Genomic DNA, 16,292 nt, shown 5'->3' with positions numbered 1-16,292 from the left:
GGCAGGCCTGAGCCCCCCAGCCCAGATCGAAGGGGAACCCGCCTCGCTGCGTTAGCTGCGCGGTGAACAAGTGCCCTGCCATGGCCACGCCGCCCTTCCGAGCAGTTTAGGTTCCCGGAATGGTCCTTTCTGGTTTTTCAAATCGAGTCTGATAACACACGGGGCGCAGATCGGTCCGGGGGGGAGGGGGGCTGTTCCTCCTTCCCGGCAGCTCCAAGATGCCATCCAAAGAGTCCTGGTCAGGGCACAGAGCGAATAGGTCTGCGGTGCACAACTCGAAGCAGGAGAGCCGTCAACCAGATTTATTGATAGCAGCCTTGGGGATGAAACTGGGTACTCAGAAGTCATCTGTGACAATCTGGCAACCTCTTAAACTCTTTGCTTATTCACAGTTGACATCACTTGTCAGAAGAGCAACTCTGAAAGAAAATGAACATATTCCAAAATATGAGAAGATTCATAACTTCAAGGTAAGAAATTATGCTACTTACTTCTTTTTAAGGCACAAGGGGCTATAGTTTTTACTTTAAAATGAGTCTAGTATTGCAAGGAAATAATATATATGCAGACTATGACTTCCTGGGAACTTAAATGCTTCAATTTAATCTCATTGCTGGTTAAATCCATTAGACATCTTTAGAACATACCAGGAGAAGAACGAGGATTTTGCTGTTGACTGCTTGTGTGCATGCATTTGTTTCAATGATATTTGTCATATCTAGGTTATCTCGTCTATTTAGAATTGGTTTGTACCAAGAGAGGTGCTAAAGGTGAGAAAAACTGGCAAAGTTTTCTTTCAGCGCACATGAATGTAGTTCAGTTTTACTTAAGATGACGTGATGCCGAAAAATCTTCTAGGTCTGTGGTTAGAGGATTAAACTGATCTTGTCTCAATTTGTCGCTGGTAAATAGCTTTGGAGGTAAGAAGCGTGTTCTACTGCATCTGGGTTGAGCAGATGGTCTGCATTTCCTTTAGTTTCTGGCTTTTCTCTTCTGTTAATGAATTGAGTGTGTTGAAAGCAGCATGGCTTATACCATGGGGCTGTTTGAGCTGCTGGCATTAGCAACTACCTTGTGTTTTGATAAAATTTACTTAGTCTTCTATGTAGCTTCTAATTATTGTTTTAAAATTTTTAAATTAACAAAGCTCTTTGGTAAGAGAGACACATGTCAATACGACATATGCATATTTTCTGTCTATATCTGTAATAAGCGTCCAGTAAGGATTTAGTAATTTAACCTTTTGGTGTTCAAATGCATTGCATAATAGGCAGTCTTTATTTGTAAGACTAAGTGAATTGATGTCATGCCGAATTCTTGTAGATGATGGTACAAACTTTATATATAGTACCTGAAGCCCAGATTGTATCTTTAATGTGTGGTTTTTTCCCCCATGTAGCTTTTGCTTTTATTTTAGGAGAAGGGGAAATCGTTAATATAATATAAGCATCTGATGATGTAAGCATATATTAATTGTCTCTTATTTTCAGTTTTGATTTCCATCACACACATGTACATGCGTGAATGTACACATGTGTGCGCATACATATTTTTACCTATCCATCTGATTTTATATAAATCACCTTCTGGCTTTTGCGTTCAGATAATCACTAAAATTGGAAACTTTATATGATTGGGTTCTTTTGTTTGACTTGAGTTCTTCAATAAAGCACGAATTTGAAAGGCATGTACAAAATATTATATAAAAAAGTGTTTAATATGAACACTTGGCATGAAATAATCCTGCTGACTGTCAGTTAAATGCAGAGCATTTTTTCACAGGCTCCTGAGGTGTCTTAGAGATCTGAAATGTCTTGCAACTTTCATTTGTTCCTTAGAGTTTGAAGATAATTCTTGCAGATGCAACCCTATTGCAGATAGAAATTTTCCATGCTCTACAGTGTATGTAGGATAATACGTATTTAATTTTGCGCAGATCTGTATTTCTTAGTTGTGTTCCTTTAACAGCCTGAAATGCATCTGTTTTGAAAATAATCCAGTAACCTGATTTTCATTCGTTTGGGTTTGTTCATTTGTTTTTCTTCCAGAAACTGTTTCTGGAAGGTTTGGAAGCTGTGAGTTTTCCAGTCTTTTTTTCAAAAACAAACTGTGTGTCTGGTCCAACGTCATAGTTACAGCACAAACTTTCCACACAGATTGTTTGCTTTATAATAGTTGTACTGTAGTTCCTTTACACATACAGTTGCCAGAAAAATATACGTTGAGAATTTACTCTTTTCTCAAGTCAGTGAAATGGAGTCACCTTACACAGATAATTTTTACTATAAAAAAATAGAAGGGAACAAGCCCCTTACCCCTTAAAGGATGTGCAGCAACCAACCTACCTGCTGAAGGAAAGCTGCTGGCGTTCACGAGCTCTAAATGTGGGCACTGTCCCATTGTTTAAAAAAATAACCATAAGCCCTTCATAATTACTGAGATCTGAAATGAATGGCCATTGTTAGCTCATGTGCTTCTCTCCTTTATCGTTCCTTGCATCTGTCAAATTTTTCTTCTCACATGTACAGACGTCATCATTTAAAATGTCTGCAGAAGTCTCCTAGGTTGCCTGCCAAGCAGCAAATGTGCCACCCATGTGAGAAGGAAGGAAATGTCAGGTCCAGAGTCTTGAACCTAGACTTCTGAAACAAAACAAGAAAAAACAACCCAGAAATGAAATAAATTTATATAGTTCAGCTAACCAACAGTGACTGCTGTCCCCGGAGGCTCCACCAGCAAAAAGGAGGACGCACGCTGCTTTGTACCTCTGCGGCTAATCTCTTTGGTATACAGGCACGAGGCAACAGATAGGGACCCCTAACGCTTTCCCAGCTGCGGCTTTGATCAGTCATATCGCTAGTCACAGAAATTAAGGGGTCTCAGAAATCCTTTGATACTGGAAATGCTGTAACATCCCAGCAGAGGGAGGAGAAGTGGAGAATCGTTAGTGCCCAACAACTACCGCTGTTGTCTTGGAGAAGGGACAAAGACAGCAGCAGCCATTCTGGAGGCGGGCTGGGGTTAGCAGATGCCCAAGGGGCTTGGCCACAGGCTAGGAGACCTCAATTCTCCCTCTGCCCCTGCACCTCCTGTCCCTGCAGGGTGGGTAGGTGGGGACACAGGTGGAGTTTGAACCCTCAGACTGTTGCCTCCAGCAAAGCTCAGGTAGAGGAACACAGTGTCAGAGGAGCAGTGTAGTGGTGGTCCTCACCGGAGTACAGATGCCTAGGGAAGGGGTGAACATGAAAGCTGCTTTTACCTCTTAAATCGTCAAGAGGTCTCCTGACTAAATCTGTTAATCTATGTCATGCTCCAAGGGTTGTTTAAAAGAAGAATGTAAAGACAGTTCTGCTAGGAGTGCTGACACGGCTGGGTTTTTGAAGGGTTTTAATCTTATTTAAATCTGCTGGAATGTGAGTTGTCTCCTGCCTGAAGCGAGCAGGCTGGCTAGCTGGGGTGACGGGGAGCTCTGCGGGTAGAGCTGGCCGGTAATGATCTCCAGCTCCGCAACATTCTCCTGACTGGGGAGGTCTGGTCTCTCATGAGCACATCTCAAATGCAAATACAGAGTGGCTGAATTCTATTAAATTAATCTCCGTAAGTAAAGAAAGGGGTGATGATTTATGAATGTCAGATCTGACTGAGTTTTTAATGGCTGTTCCTCAGGATGAGAGCTAAGTATTTAAAATTATTTTTTTTAAAGCATATTTGGACTTTTTCTAATTTATAAAAAGTTTTCAGTTACTATTTCTGTGTTATCCTTTATAAATCTAATATAAAAGATTCATTTCTATTAATTCAAATATATCAGCTAAAAGAGATCTGCATTGTTTGACACAACGTTTTATTTAGCTCTAATTGAATAAAGGGATTTGAAGGTGAGCTAGGACTGTTAGTGTGACTTGATTGGCTCTGTCTATTTGCGTATTTGGTTTCTTTTGCTTTCCCTCTGTATACTCTGCTTTTCTGAAATCAGGCACACCAAATGAGATCTCTTGTAAAATGAGGGGGCAGGCACGTGAAGGGGGAGCTTCAGGCAACAGCAGGAACCTCAAATTTGAGGCAGAAAGGGGCCTGTGGCAAGGTGCCATGTGGATTGAAATGTTCCAGGTTGGTTATTGAGAGGAGGACCAGAGGAGGTCCTCATTGGGATGTGCGAGGTGGGCTTTCGGGCAAAGGACTTACAGAGCAGGGGAATCCGAGTTGGGTTTAAAGTTACCCCATCTTCTCTCTCCAGTGAGGCAGTTTTTATTAGGGTACTGAACATGCAGTATTCCCCTTGCTCAGTCCTCCAGACTTTTCCTCTCTGCATCTCCTCGTCTCTCCATCTCGCCCCTCATCCCACAGTTTTTTGATGTTTAAAAAAAAGATACTCCTAATGAGGTACATTCTGCCCCAAGTCCATCCCTACCTGACATGGAACATCTTCTGCACCTTCTCCCCACCTGGTGCCATGCTTTGGACTTGGGCACTGACATCACTCCTTTGCCTACTGTTTGTGTGGGGTTGGAGAAGACAGTAAAACTATGCTTGACGAATGTTAATGGCAAGAAGGGCAGTCATGGAAGAGGACCATTAACTGGGAGTTACGGGATGATAGCTTAAAAGGGAGAGGAAAGGGAAAATTTGAGATTAACAGCAAGAAATCTCCTGGGTAGCGAAACATGTTAGTCAGTGCCATAACCTCCCCATCGCTTTGCAAATTTAAAATAAGCCTGGACAAAACACCTTAAAGGTCTTCACTTCCAGCTTCTGTGACTCATAGGCCCCGGGGAATTTTCGGCTCCCTTGGCTGCTTGTAGGTATTCCTTCAGACACCTGATGACTTGAGCCGATGAAGCATTCTGCCGCTCTTTTGTAATTGCCAACAGTCCAGGGCATAAAACCACTCTTCTGCCTAGATTAGAGCTGTGGTGCTTCACTGAAGCAAGAAGGTGTCTGTGCCTGTCAGAGCTGGAGTGAAATCTGTGTTTCCATGCATCATTTTTCCTAGGATATTGTCTCATTTCTCTCTTGCTCTTCAGAAAATAGATATGTCTCGAGAAGTCTATTTTTTGCTATCTTTCTGTGCAGTACTTGGTACTGTCATGCTGTTTCTTAGTCGCTATCTTACTAATGCCTGAGACGGCACAGTCAATTAATTGTAATAAATAACAGTTGCAAGGCTGCTTGGTGAATCAGTGAACATTCAGAACATAATTCCCGTTCTTCCAGCAAGGAGAAATGTTCTTCCACGGTTGCTTAAGCCAAGTCAGCAGAGATGCTGATGGGTCTTGTTTGTTGGGATTCCTCGTCTCGCTCCTTGACTGAAGCAACATCCTGGCTTTCTCTTTGAGGGTGACCTGTTTGAAATGCCAAATGGGGAGCTCCAGAGCAGAGACAACGTGCTTCTCCAGAAGTAACCGGGGGTAGAATATAGCCTTAAATGTGCACAAAAGGTGAAGGCTCAGGTGAGGACCAGTCTGTACGGGCAAGGCTTTGCCAATATAGCCAGACTCAAACATCGCTTTAATGGAGAGACTGGTGATTTTAACAAGAGTAACTCTGCCAGTGAAATTTCTACTGCTGCTTTGAAACAAGTAAGCTAACCTGGCCCTGGCCCAGATTTTACTAATGTAAGTGCATCTCTGTTAGGTGCTTTGCTAGTGTAAAAAGTCATAGCAAATTGCTTCCATGCCAAATGTTATTATTCTAACAAGACCTCCTCAGGAAAGCCGTGCCTAAACACTGGGAAACGAGGAGATGGAAAGTGCAGAAGAAATGCTGCAAAAAGACCAGAAACTGTAACAAACTCTAACTATATTAAGCAGAGCCATTTTTCTGTGACTTCTAACATGAACTCATTTCTATTTCTGATCATCTGAAAAGTGGGGCAGATGCCAGTTTGGGGTGAATTGGTCTAGCTCTGCTGAAAAGAGGATGCTGATTATTTTTTTATTAGGTATGGACCTGGCATTGAACATATTTTCAAAACATCTGTAAGTGAGTCACTGCACTCAAATGAATATTCAGAAAGAGAGCTGGGTGCCTCTGGCACAGTCCCTGGGGAGAGTCTCTGCGCGTTCTCACAGATAAGAAAACCTCAGGAAATTTGATGTTTCTTTTAGACTCTTAGTACTTGAGGGGAAAAAAAATTTCAAAGGCAGGGAAAATATCTGGAGAACAAAACTGGAGAAAAACTTCCACCAAACTTCTGAGAAGACCTCATCAACTCTATGTTGTTGCTTCTGAAACTCATGGTGTATTATAAGACGGTTCAAGCCAGAGAAGCTTTTAGGCATTGATGGATTTTAGTCTCTTAAGGTATTTATTTAATGTTACTTTTACTTTTTTACTTTTTTTGGAAAAGCCATGGCTTTTCCAAAGCAGATTCCAAGTAGCACAACATTCTTTAACCCTTTCTGGTTTCTCAGTGCTAGTCCCTGCATTCAAGCTTTGCCTCTGTTTTTTTTTTTTTAAAAAAAGGCACCTTTTTTGTAAATCCTTACTTTATTTAAGCTGTGATTCCTTCCCACCACATGAGTAGTTTTATTAGTCCTCAGGTGTGGATCCTGTGAGTCTTCCATGTGCACAGCCCCAAGAGCAGACCAGGTCATTTCTGTGGTGAAGCTCGGAAGCACTCTGCTGGGGAGGACTGGGAGTTTGCCTCAAGAAGGACATAGTTTATGTTGTGCTCTCTCATCAACAGCTTTTCCAAATTAGCCTTAGCATCATTGCAAAAGCATTTCTTTAGGAAAATCTTAGGGGTTTATATTCTATTTAAATCATTGTATATATTATATTTACATCATTACATATAGTGCATATGGTATGTGTATATATACAATTTTAATTCCAAGGATTTTATTCTATTTTCACCTCTACTTTCAGAATTTTTTGCATGGACACAGGTATCAAGTAACTTGGGCCTGGAATAAAATGAACAATGTTCCAGTTTCCAGATAGCAATTTAAAGAAAATCTGCTATTCCATCCTGAAAGAAAGATAGCCATTTTCATTGAATTTACAAGCAAAAAAAGCCAACAACCTGCTATTCTCCATTTTTTTGCTTTGGCTCTCGTAGAGCGCAACCTAACCACAATTTATAGTTGTTCCCATCTCTGCTGACATGATCAGTGCACGCCAGAAAGTAAACAAGACGTGACAGTGCCTCTGGCTCCAAGTGGGTGAGGACCTGGAGGAAGGTTTGCCTGCTCAACACTAATGTCAGCATGCCCACTGGTGATAACGATGCTATTTATACTCCACACTCTGAACAGTGCAGCATTCAGCCAGCATCTCTCTCGAGGGCTGCTGGACAAAGTCATTGGGGGTCCAAGGCTGGCTCCCCACAGTTAACACCCCAGCTGGTCTAGGCAAAGTCAGCTCTAGTTTTGAAGAAGGTATGTTCCGATAGTCTCAGTTACTTTCATTTCTGTTACACCTTTGCCTGAAAGCAATTATCTTGCAGATAAGGGTCTGCCATGTGGGTTGTCATGGCAGTCTTTTTGCTTCTCAGATTACTCAGCAGCAGCAATATTTGCCTCACAGGAGGAATATTATGTGCTGGAATATTGGGAGTGCTTGAGACCCTTGTTTTGGAGGCACTATCTAACGATTGCAATATATGCAAGGATTAAATTGAAGCATTGCCCAGATAGTTGAGTCAAATGCCTTTCTGATTGATATCTCTTCTGTACCCTTCACATCCAGGCAACCTCTCCCTGGACCAGGGATGGATGAAAAGGGCATGCCTGTTGGGTGCCAGCATGGATATGCTTAGTGCCTGATAAAATCAGCTGTGACAGGGAAGACAGACATTAATAATACAGGCTGAGTTAATCGTTTTAATTGAGACTTACACTGTCCCCCGTATCCAATTAAAAGCTTGGTAGAATCCCAACAGGCAGAATTCAGTTGGTGGAATTGCAGATCAGCTAGGACCACTGAGCTGACAGCCTTCATCAGCAATATCCCATCATCCTTGGGAATTTGTTGGAAAGATGATATAGCCGGCAGAACTGTACCTTTGGAGCACCACTCGGTACAAATGTTGGATGTGTGCCATTTATTCAGTCCCTGGTCGGCTTGCTCTCTCTAACCATCAACAAGGCTTCTACCCAGAGTGTAGGACTCCGGTAGCCCAAGAGGGTAGATCAGCAATGGTTTTTTCCATCCTTTTTCAAGTTGATGTATTTCATCTCAACACAGATGGTAATGTCTGGATTTTCCAAAACCCGTTACTCTCACCAGCAGTTCAGCGTGGAGGGCCATGGAAGAGGTGCTCTGTACGGAGCAGGGTCCTGATGGAGTCGGGGTTCAAGGAGACCATGGCAGCAGCCTCTCAACAAAGGAAGGCTTTTTTGTATACTCTCACAAAGGCTTTTGTTTTCTGTGTTCAGTGTTGATTTTGCATACCCGTAGTTTGTAAGAACCAGGCCCACTTTCTTTCCAGCAGTGGCTTTGCTAAAGCTCTGCCGATCCATCGTGTTCTCTCATATCATGTTTGCACAGCACTTTGCTGATATTTCCTCATTCTCTTCCTCTCTGCCTTGACAAGTGATGTAATGTAAGTCAGTTACGAATACTAATTATCTGCTGGCTCATTCTTGGTTTTCAGATAGCAATCAAGGCTAGCTGAACAACTGCCTAGGAAAAACCAAAAGCGTAAAAAATAAGTGGAGTTACGAGATACATGGGTAACTAACTTCAACGGTGACCTTTATAGAGCCTGAGAAATAATGGTGAGAGATCTGCTTGAGGAGTTCACAGCTTGTGGTATAATCTGCTGTCAGAGCCACCGGATCATTTTTCACTTGGTTCTCCTAAAATTTTGTCTCTTTTTCTAAGAAATATTTTAATTAAATGCAAAAGAAAAATAAATTAAATTCTATTACACTTATTAATCACAGAAGTTAAGTTATTTTGCCCTTTGTATAACAAAATGTCTTTCAAGCCTAAGCAAAAAACTGTCTCCTATGTAAGATCACAGTAGTTAAATGTTTATGATACCTTGCTGATGTTGCGGGAGAGTTCACAATAGAGATGCCTAGGTGTAAGCCCAAGGTGAGGCTTTTCTCTTACCTCAGACTTGCAGGACAGCTTAGTAATAGGATTTTATGTAGTTTTGAAGTTTTAAAATTACTAGATTTTTCTTTTAAATTGAGTATTTCCCCTGGAATTTTACAAATTGAGATTAAAACCAGTTTATCTTGCTTGTCCACTCACCCTTTTTCCACATTATTAAAAAATCACTTGCAGCTGAAGCCTTATGAAAAGAGAGAGAAAAAGATTTTTGCGCTGGGAGTCAGAATGGAAGGGTTGGGAGATATAAAGCCACAGTTGGCAATCCTGCTCTCTCACATTTTATAAGACAGTAAAATCTGCATATGGCAGATGCTCTTTTTATAAGGGGAGAGAAACCCCTTGTAATTTAAGTCAGGATCTCTGGGACTTTGCTGGGTGCGTTTTTAGAAATTTTTCTGGAAAGCACGTTTTCATTTTGAAAACAAACAGGTCACTTGGCAGATTTTTAGAATGGGGAATTAAATATAAAAATCAGAATGCTGTATTAGTGTCATGTAATAAATGCAGTATTGTTTGCAGGTGCTAGCTCTTGAACTAGCAAAGGGATGCAAACGTGTTTCTTTTTAGCATGCTGCCAGGTCCCACTCTGCAGGATAAGACAGGATTAGAGCCTGTTCTGAGCTCAGAAGACCAATTTTTTGCTATTTTCTGGCATCACTTGTGTCTGATTTCATTTCCAGAGATGGTGTGTATTCAGACCAGCGGGGAGTTAGATGTCCAGTTCGGCTCCGTGGTAGTGGGAAGATTAACTCTCCAGCACCACTGAGCTCTGGCAAAAGACAACACCACTTAGAAACGCTAAAAGAGGCTTCAGAGCTGATCCTGCGAGGTTGTGTACATGGGGGACGGAGGGACATTATGGCCTTTGGGCCTTCTAATTAATATCCCCAGAGAACCTCCCTATTGCATGTCAGATAGAGGACATGAGGTAAGGTAAAGCATTATGGAACACAGAGAACCTATCCTTTTAATTTGTTTTGAGTTTGCAATCAGAATAATGGATAAGAAAGAGTAATTTGGATGGGGCAGTGTAACGCTGAGCAGGCTCTGGATGAATCTTCCAGCAGAGAAGTTAATGTTTTAACTGATGATATGGAAAGGCATTTCAGTATTTGGATAAAACCTGGATGCATGGGATGAGAGAACAGTGCTAATGATGCTGAGACAGCGATCTTGAAGGGCAAAGTCAATCTTGGTCTTGTGAAGGGTGACCAGTACATGCAGTGTTGGTAGGAAGGAGGAAAGTCTGTTTTGTCCTTGTCATTTTTAAGTTGATGATGAGTCATGTAAACTTCTCGGAGGGGTAAGCTGAGAGTCAGGATAATGTCAGGGGAACTAGCTGTAGTAGAAAGGTAATTTATTTTTTTTTTTAATCTAGGTGGATAATAGTTCTTAGAAACATAAGAGAAACTGAGCTCATAAAAAAAAAAATCATAATAATAAAAATGAAGGGAGGCAAAAGGTTGGAGTGGCAGATTTGGGGTGTGGTAGACTGCAGAAGAGTTCCTAGGGAGAGTGAGGAGGAGGTGGAAACGTGCAAACCATGGTGGGGAGCAAGATGCCAAGAAGGAGGGATGTTCACTGCTAAAACAACAGACATTTAGAGACTGAGCACCTGAGGTTTGGTATCAGCGCTGGAGATGGCCCTAGAGAGGCCAGGATGGGACCCCAGCACCCAAGGAAAGCATTAGAAATGCTTCAGCAAATGGCATGTTTGGTGAATTTGATAAATTGAAGTCAGCAAGCAGAGAGGCACAGGAGAGTATCATTCTTTTTTATTTAGTAAGAAATATTAATGTTCTTATTAATTTGTTCTTGTTTTGCCTAAAGAAAGAAGTTAAAATGTCAGCATTTCAAGGAACAACACAAAATTCCCCCTCCTTTACAATCAGGAATACTAAACAAAATTTTAAAATCTTACAAAACTGAAAAGGGTTCTGAAAAAAGATTATTGTTCAAACTTTTGAACTGGCATTTTTATTTCAATTTTCCTCAACAGAAATTTTGAGAAATATTTAAATAAGTGGGTTTTGGGAGGAATGTTCCTTTGACCAAGAAAAAAAAGATGGTGACTGAAAGGAAGCTCCCCTCCCCCCCGAAAAAGTTCTGTTAGTCCTGCAGGCATTAAAGCACAGTGCTTTGCTTGAGGATATTAGAATGTGCTTATTCTGGGAAGGGAACGCTGCCAAAGACCTGGGAAAAAAACACAAGGCTGAGGAAGAAAGTCAAGAGGATGTGGGTAGTACAGGTGGGTAACAGAGAAGAAGGTGTGAAAAATCTCTTTGTGGTGAGAGGAAAAAAGAAAATGGAGATTACAGCTGCCGACACTCTTGTCATCGTTTGGTTTATAGAAGTCAGCTGGAGCCATGGTGAGAAGGGGGCTGGTGGAGCACATCACACCTCCAAAAGGCGCATGGGAGTGGGTGCGGATGGCAGCCAGCACGGCTGGGTCAGGCAGGCTGTGCCAGCGCTGGGAGAAGGTGACACTTTGCAGCATTACACTTCCAGAGTTGCTCAGTGGTGTAGGGCTGGAGGTGATTATAAGCCTACCTTAGCACAGACGTGCATGTGAATTACTTGGTGAGTTGAAGTAACTTTCCAGACTAAGTCTGTCTTACTGATGCTTCATGGGCAGCAAATGCCCAGGAGGCTGTAGACGTTCTCGTAGCCAAAAGTGAATGGTGGTCTGAATTGCTGGGTGCTGCTCTGGGTTGTCACTTGTTCGAGGTAAGTGTCGGCTGGGATCCAGCTGCTACTTAAATCAGCAGCGCAGGGGATGCTCACCACCTTGGTCAGGCCACTTTACGTTTTGCTGTTCATGAGCAGGGCTCTGTGTGGATGTCAGGCACCTGTGTTTCCACCAGCTCCTTCTCTCTCCCGCTCCGTGCTGATCCGACCAGGCAGCACACGTGCATGAAATTACTGCCTGCGCTGATACCCTCTCAGTAACTCTGGAGAACCGAGTGAAATAAGCCTAAAGCGTTTTTACTACATTTCACTGCAAATTTCATTTCTTTATGACCATCAGTTACTGATTTTTTTTTGTGTGTGTGTGTCAGCCTGTCTATAGAGGCTCAAAGCATTTTATGCTGGCTAAGGAAGTAATGATTTTCTCTGTAAAGAATCCTGTGGTTTCCTACAGCAGGAACTTTTATCAGAATAAAATCAGAAGCAGCTAATGGTGGCTGCAGGATTTGTAACAAGCATGTGAGCTGGGATTGAAAGCAGCATTGGTTTTTTTCTTCTTTAGCTTTGAATTTCCTGGTTGAGTGGATTCTTTTTTCCATTTACTAGATTCATTTGGATTTTCAATATGTAGCATTAGTCTGAAGAGAATTAGTTTCCATTTAGAGTTATTCTAAACTGGAAAGTCCTTAAGTGCGTTTGCAGTATTTCTGTGTAGCACTGGTACTTTTGCCTGGCAGGACTCCCTCTGCCCAAGGCAAAATCTTGCAGCCCCCTACACATTTCACACAGTACCTCATGGAGGGGAGGGCAAAGCAGAAGACATTTTAAACTGAGAGGTGAATGCCTGCACAGTCGCTGCAAAATCCTCGCCTCGTGGCTAAAATCCTGCCTGGAGAGAGGGATGCTGAGAGGTGGGAGAAGGGCTGGGACCTGCCGTTGCTCCTCTGCCCCCCATGGCCTGGGAGCCGACGCCCACAGACCCAGTTCTGCTGCTCTGGACGGCTCGGGTGGGGAGTTCCCATTTCCATAGGTCTGCAAGAGTCTTGGCAGTTAAATCTTTCCTACGTTTCTTTCTTCCTTTCATGCAGTGATAAAGGGAAGCTTCCAGCGACTGCATGCGGTGCCTTCAAAGAAGAGGAATTCTGCCTTGTTTAGACACATTGATATTGATGTCTGTGAAATAGTTGGGTCATTTTCTGTAATTTTCCTTTCTGCTACTGTCTTCCAGGTGCACACGTTCAGGGGCCCGCACTGGTGTGAATACTGCGCCAACTTTATGTGGGGCCTCATTGCTCAGGGAGTAAAATGTGCAGGTAACAGTCATTCCGTCTTCTTTTCCTAAGACAGTCCTGATGTTGTAACTATTTAACGTGCTGCCTGCTCCACCGTAACGCTACGTGGGAAGGGTCTGACCTGGTCCCTGTTAAAATCAAGGAAGGAAACGTATCCACTCTACTGCTGATGGTTTCAGGTACCTGTTTCAGTAACATCAGTGCAGTGATGCAGAGCACCTCTCGAGTGCTCACAGAGGGGAAATGATGATCATCATTAAGGGATTTATTTTTTTTCCCCCATTTTAGAATGGAGGAGAAAATAGGTAGATGCACTGTTAGCTTTATTTCTCTTATACCGCTTGTATGTACTGATAGGTGTGAGAAACTCACTGAGGATCTCGATGTGCAAGGTGGGCATCAACAAATTTCACGTTGCTGCTGTGAAACGGGCATTCAGGTTAATTTTATGTGTAAGCCGGCAGACTCCCAGCATGTCACAGACCCTAAGTCATGTCTTCTACTTGCAAACTGACAAGAAAGTAAGAAGAAGGATGATGAATAAGGGATGTGTACTGAAATGTTACATAAACATTCATGTGATGGTAGAAATGTATTACACGTATGGGTGACACTGCAGGCATTTCTAGGATAAAGCCTCTCTGAAGTAAAACAGTTTGACCGTTTTATTGATAAGCTGCTTCTGAAAAGAAAGGACAGTGAGCTTTTTTCAAATGCAAAAAAAAAAATCAAAGTGATCAAAATAGTTTACTGTATTTTAAAAGTATTTTATGACATTCTAGCAAGCAACTACATTTATAAAAATGGTGCAAAGAACCGTTGTTGTATGAAGACCTGTGTATGTTGCCCTGGAAACTGAATTTTCAAGCTAATTTAAGAAAATCTGGTCTGTGTAAAGCTTTCTGAAGTCTTGTCTCAAGCAAGTAAGAGGGCTTTTTATCACAGAACTGCAAAATAATATAAAACTTAAATAATATATAGCCAAATAGGATTGAAATGTTTTAAAATGCTTCCCCCATAATTACTTGAATGCAATATTCTGTTGTTATCGATAGACTCTGCACTGTCCGGAATGTATTAGAGTGCAGCTTTGTTTTAAGAAACAATTATGTAAAAATGGTGTTTCCTTTTTCAGTATTTTCCCCCTACTAAGTATTTAGAGTTGCAGCCACATCCTTCACTTATGAATTAAGATTGTTAGTACTTTTTACTGCTGCTGATTTTGCACAGGGTATACAGTGCTAGAAGAGAAAGAGGAAGCCTAATTTTGTTCTTGAATTGTTTTCTGATTAAAGTAGTCATCTTTTGATGACACGTGAACCATCTTCCTTCCTTACCTGAAGTAGATTCCTCAGTTTTGGCATTTAGGAGAAATATCAAGTATTTTTCAAATTTATGTTAAGTAACTTTGATCCAGAAAATCGGTAAAAACAAACAGTATGAAGGCTTGCAGTGCTGCATGGCACTGTGGAATGAACAAATTACATTGGTTTTATAATTAAACCCAAAGTGTTTATGATTTTGTACTGCCTTTTTTTTTAAAAAAAAAAAAAGACAAACCTAAAGTAGAGCTGATTTTCTGGTTTTGTGCAGATTTTTTCTAAATTACAAATTTCCAAAAGCTTCCAAAGTCAGGTTTTCTTTCCTCCTGGTAATAAGTACTGCAAGCCTCCTTTTTCCTCCTTGTAGCGTAGAGGAACATATGTGTATTAGATGACTTCATAGGTTCAGAAACTATAATTAGGGCTTTCTGTCTTCTGTAAGGTTTCATTTCACTGTTGGTAGCTTCCAATAATTTCTGTGATCTTTTTTTATATTTTAAAATCCCATGTTGTACAATTGCGCTTACTTGCTGAAGCATCAGCGAGGCATTGGGACAGGGGGAGGCTGAGGATTTTTGGGCCGTGCTCGACGTCGTTGAGCACAACCAGGCGAGCTGCTGATGTGCAGCGTTGTCAGCCGGGGCGCGAGGAGGAGCAGGCGATGAGCCCTGCGGTGGCGAGGCTGCCCGGCAGCCCTTCCTCAGCCTGGCAGGTCTGGTTGCTGCAACGTGTCCTGTGTGGCTTGCTTGGGGTTGAGGAGCAGGAGAGTCGGGCTTTCCCAAGGACACCCCACCTCACTTGTCCTCCCCTCTCCACAAGGCTAGCTTTTCACCACTGGCCGACCTCAGCAACAGCTGATGGAGAACGAGGGGCTTCCCAGATGATTTTATTCTCATAAATTTCATAGCAATCAGCAGCTGGGTAGAGCAGAGGGACTCCCAGGCAGAGCCCCACGGAGGCGGAGATGGCAGGAGAGGCTCGGCAGTTCCCCAGTGTGCCGTGTCTGTGCCTCACCTTCAGCTCCTGTCCGCTGAGGCTGTGCGAGACGGCAGAGCGAGAAGCCGTACACATCTGGGCATTGTGGAGGAGAGTCGGAGGAGCACAGATACATAGTGAGGACCTGTGTAAGCAGTGTTAACATACTAGTGTGGGAGAGCTCAGGCTTGAGTGCCATGAGTTTGGCTGAGTTTACATGGGTCTTAGAGTGTTTTGGTTTTTGCTTTTATTTTAAAAAGTAACATTTTGCTTCTGAACTGAGCCATTTTAATATGGAAACAATGAGGCACAGTAAACGAGGAGCCGCATGAGGCCATTGCTTTTCAGAGTGGGTTCGTACTTCAAAAAAAATTACAGCTTTTAGCAGGAGACAGCCCGCTTGCATTCAAATGGGGTTCAATGCCACTCCAGGGGAATCCATAAAATCTGTTTGGTGGTCTGTATAATCATTTTATTGAAAATACCTATGAGCAAAATGGCACTGATCATATGTAATTTTTTTCTTTTTAAAGTATTTGCTTTTTATAGCAAACAGTTGTACATCTCCAGAGGCCTCTGCTGTACAGAAGTGATAAGTTTAACAAATACAAATGGTTTACTGCATGGGCTACTCTCAACCATTTTAAATCCTCTTGTCTGCAGAAGCACAAAAACATGCAAGAAGATAAGTGTGGGACGGTCCAAGACTGAACAACAAAGATAAATGTTACCCATTTCAGAAAGAAGAAGGAGCTGGAGGAAAAAGTGGAGCTTATTTCTAATGGCTGATGACAGATTAGTTTATGTTACACAAGCTTAGCCAATCCTTTGAAAAATAATAAACCAGAACTAAACATTCATAACAGTACACGTGCCATAGCAACCAGCAAGGATGCCTTAGCAACTTGAACTGCCTTGACTCATGCTTTGTTGCAATCTGGCATGACTG

General features: G+C 42.2%; 1 protein-coding gene across 3 annotated transcripts in view; it reads left to right on the top strand.

Moving 5' to 3' along the window:
- The first annotated feature begins 186 nt into the window (after positions 1 to 186).
- CHN1 (chimerin 1) overlaps positions 187 to 16,292 on the top strand; it is a 31,740-nt gene continuing 15,634 nt past the window's right edge. For all 3 annotated transcript variants that reach the window (XM_009695222.1, XM_009695221.1, XM_009695220.1), the window contains exons 1-2: positions 187 to 470; positions 12,983 to 13,067. In XM_009695222.1, coding sequence (XP_009693524.1) covers positions 219 to 470; positions 12,983 to 13,067 — 337 coding nt within the window. In that variant the 5' untranslated portion in view covers positions 187 to 218. The remainder of the gene's footprint in view (positions 471 to 12,982; positions 13,068 to 16,292) is intronic.

The sequence above is a fragment of the Cariama cristata genome, unplaced genomic scaffold (genome assembly GCF_000690535.1).
Source record: "Cariama cristata isolate BGI_N322 unplaced genomic scaffold, ASM69053v1 scaffold19742, whole genome shotgun sequence".
NCBI classification, from domain to species: domain Eukaryota; kingdom Metazoa; phylum Chordata; class Aves; order Cariamiformes; family Cariamidae; genus Cariama; species Cariama cristata.
The sequence above is the reverse complement of the archived record's forward strand: the minus strand, read 5'-3'. Positions and strand labels throughout refer to the sequence as shown.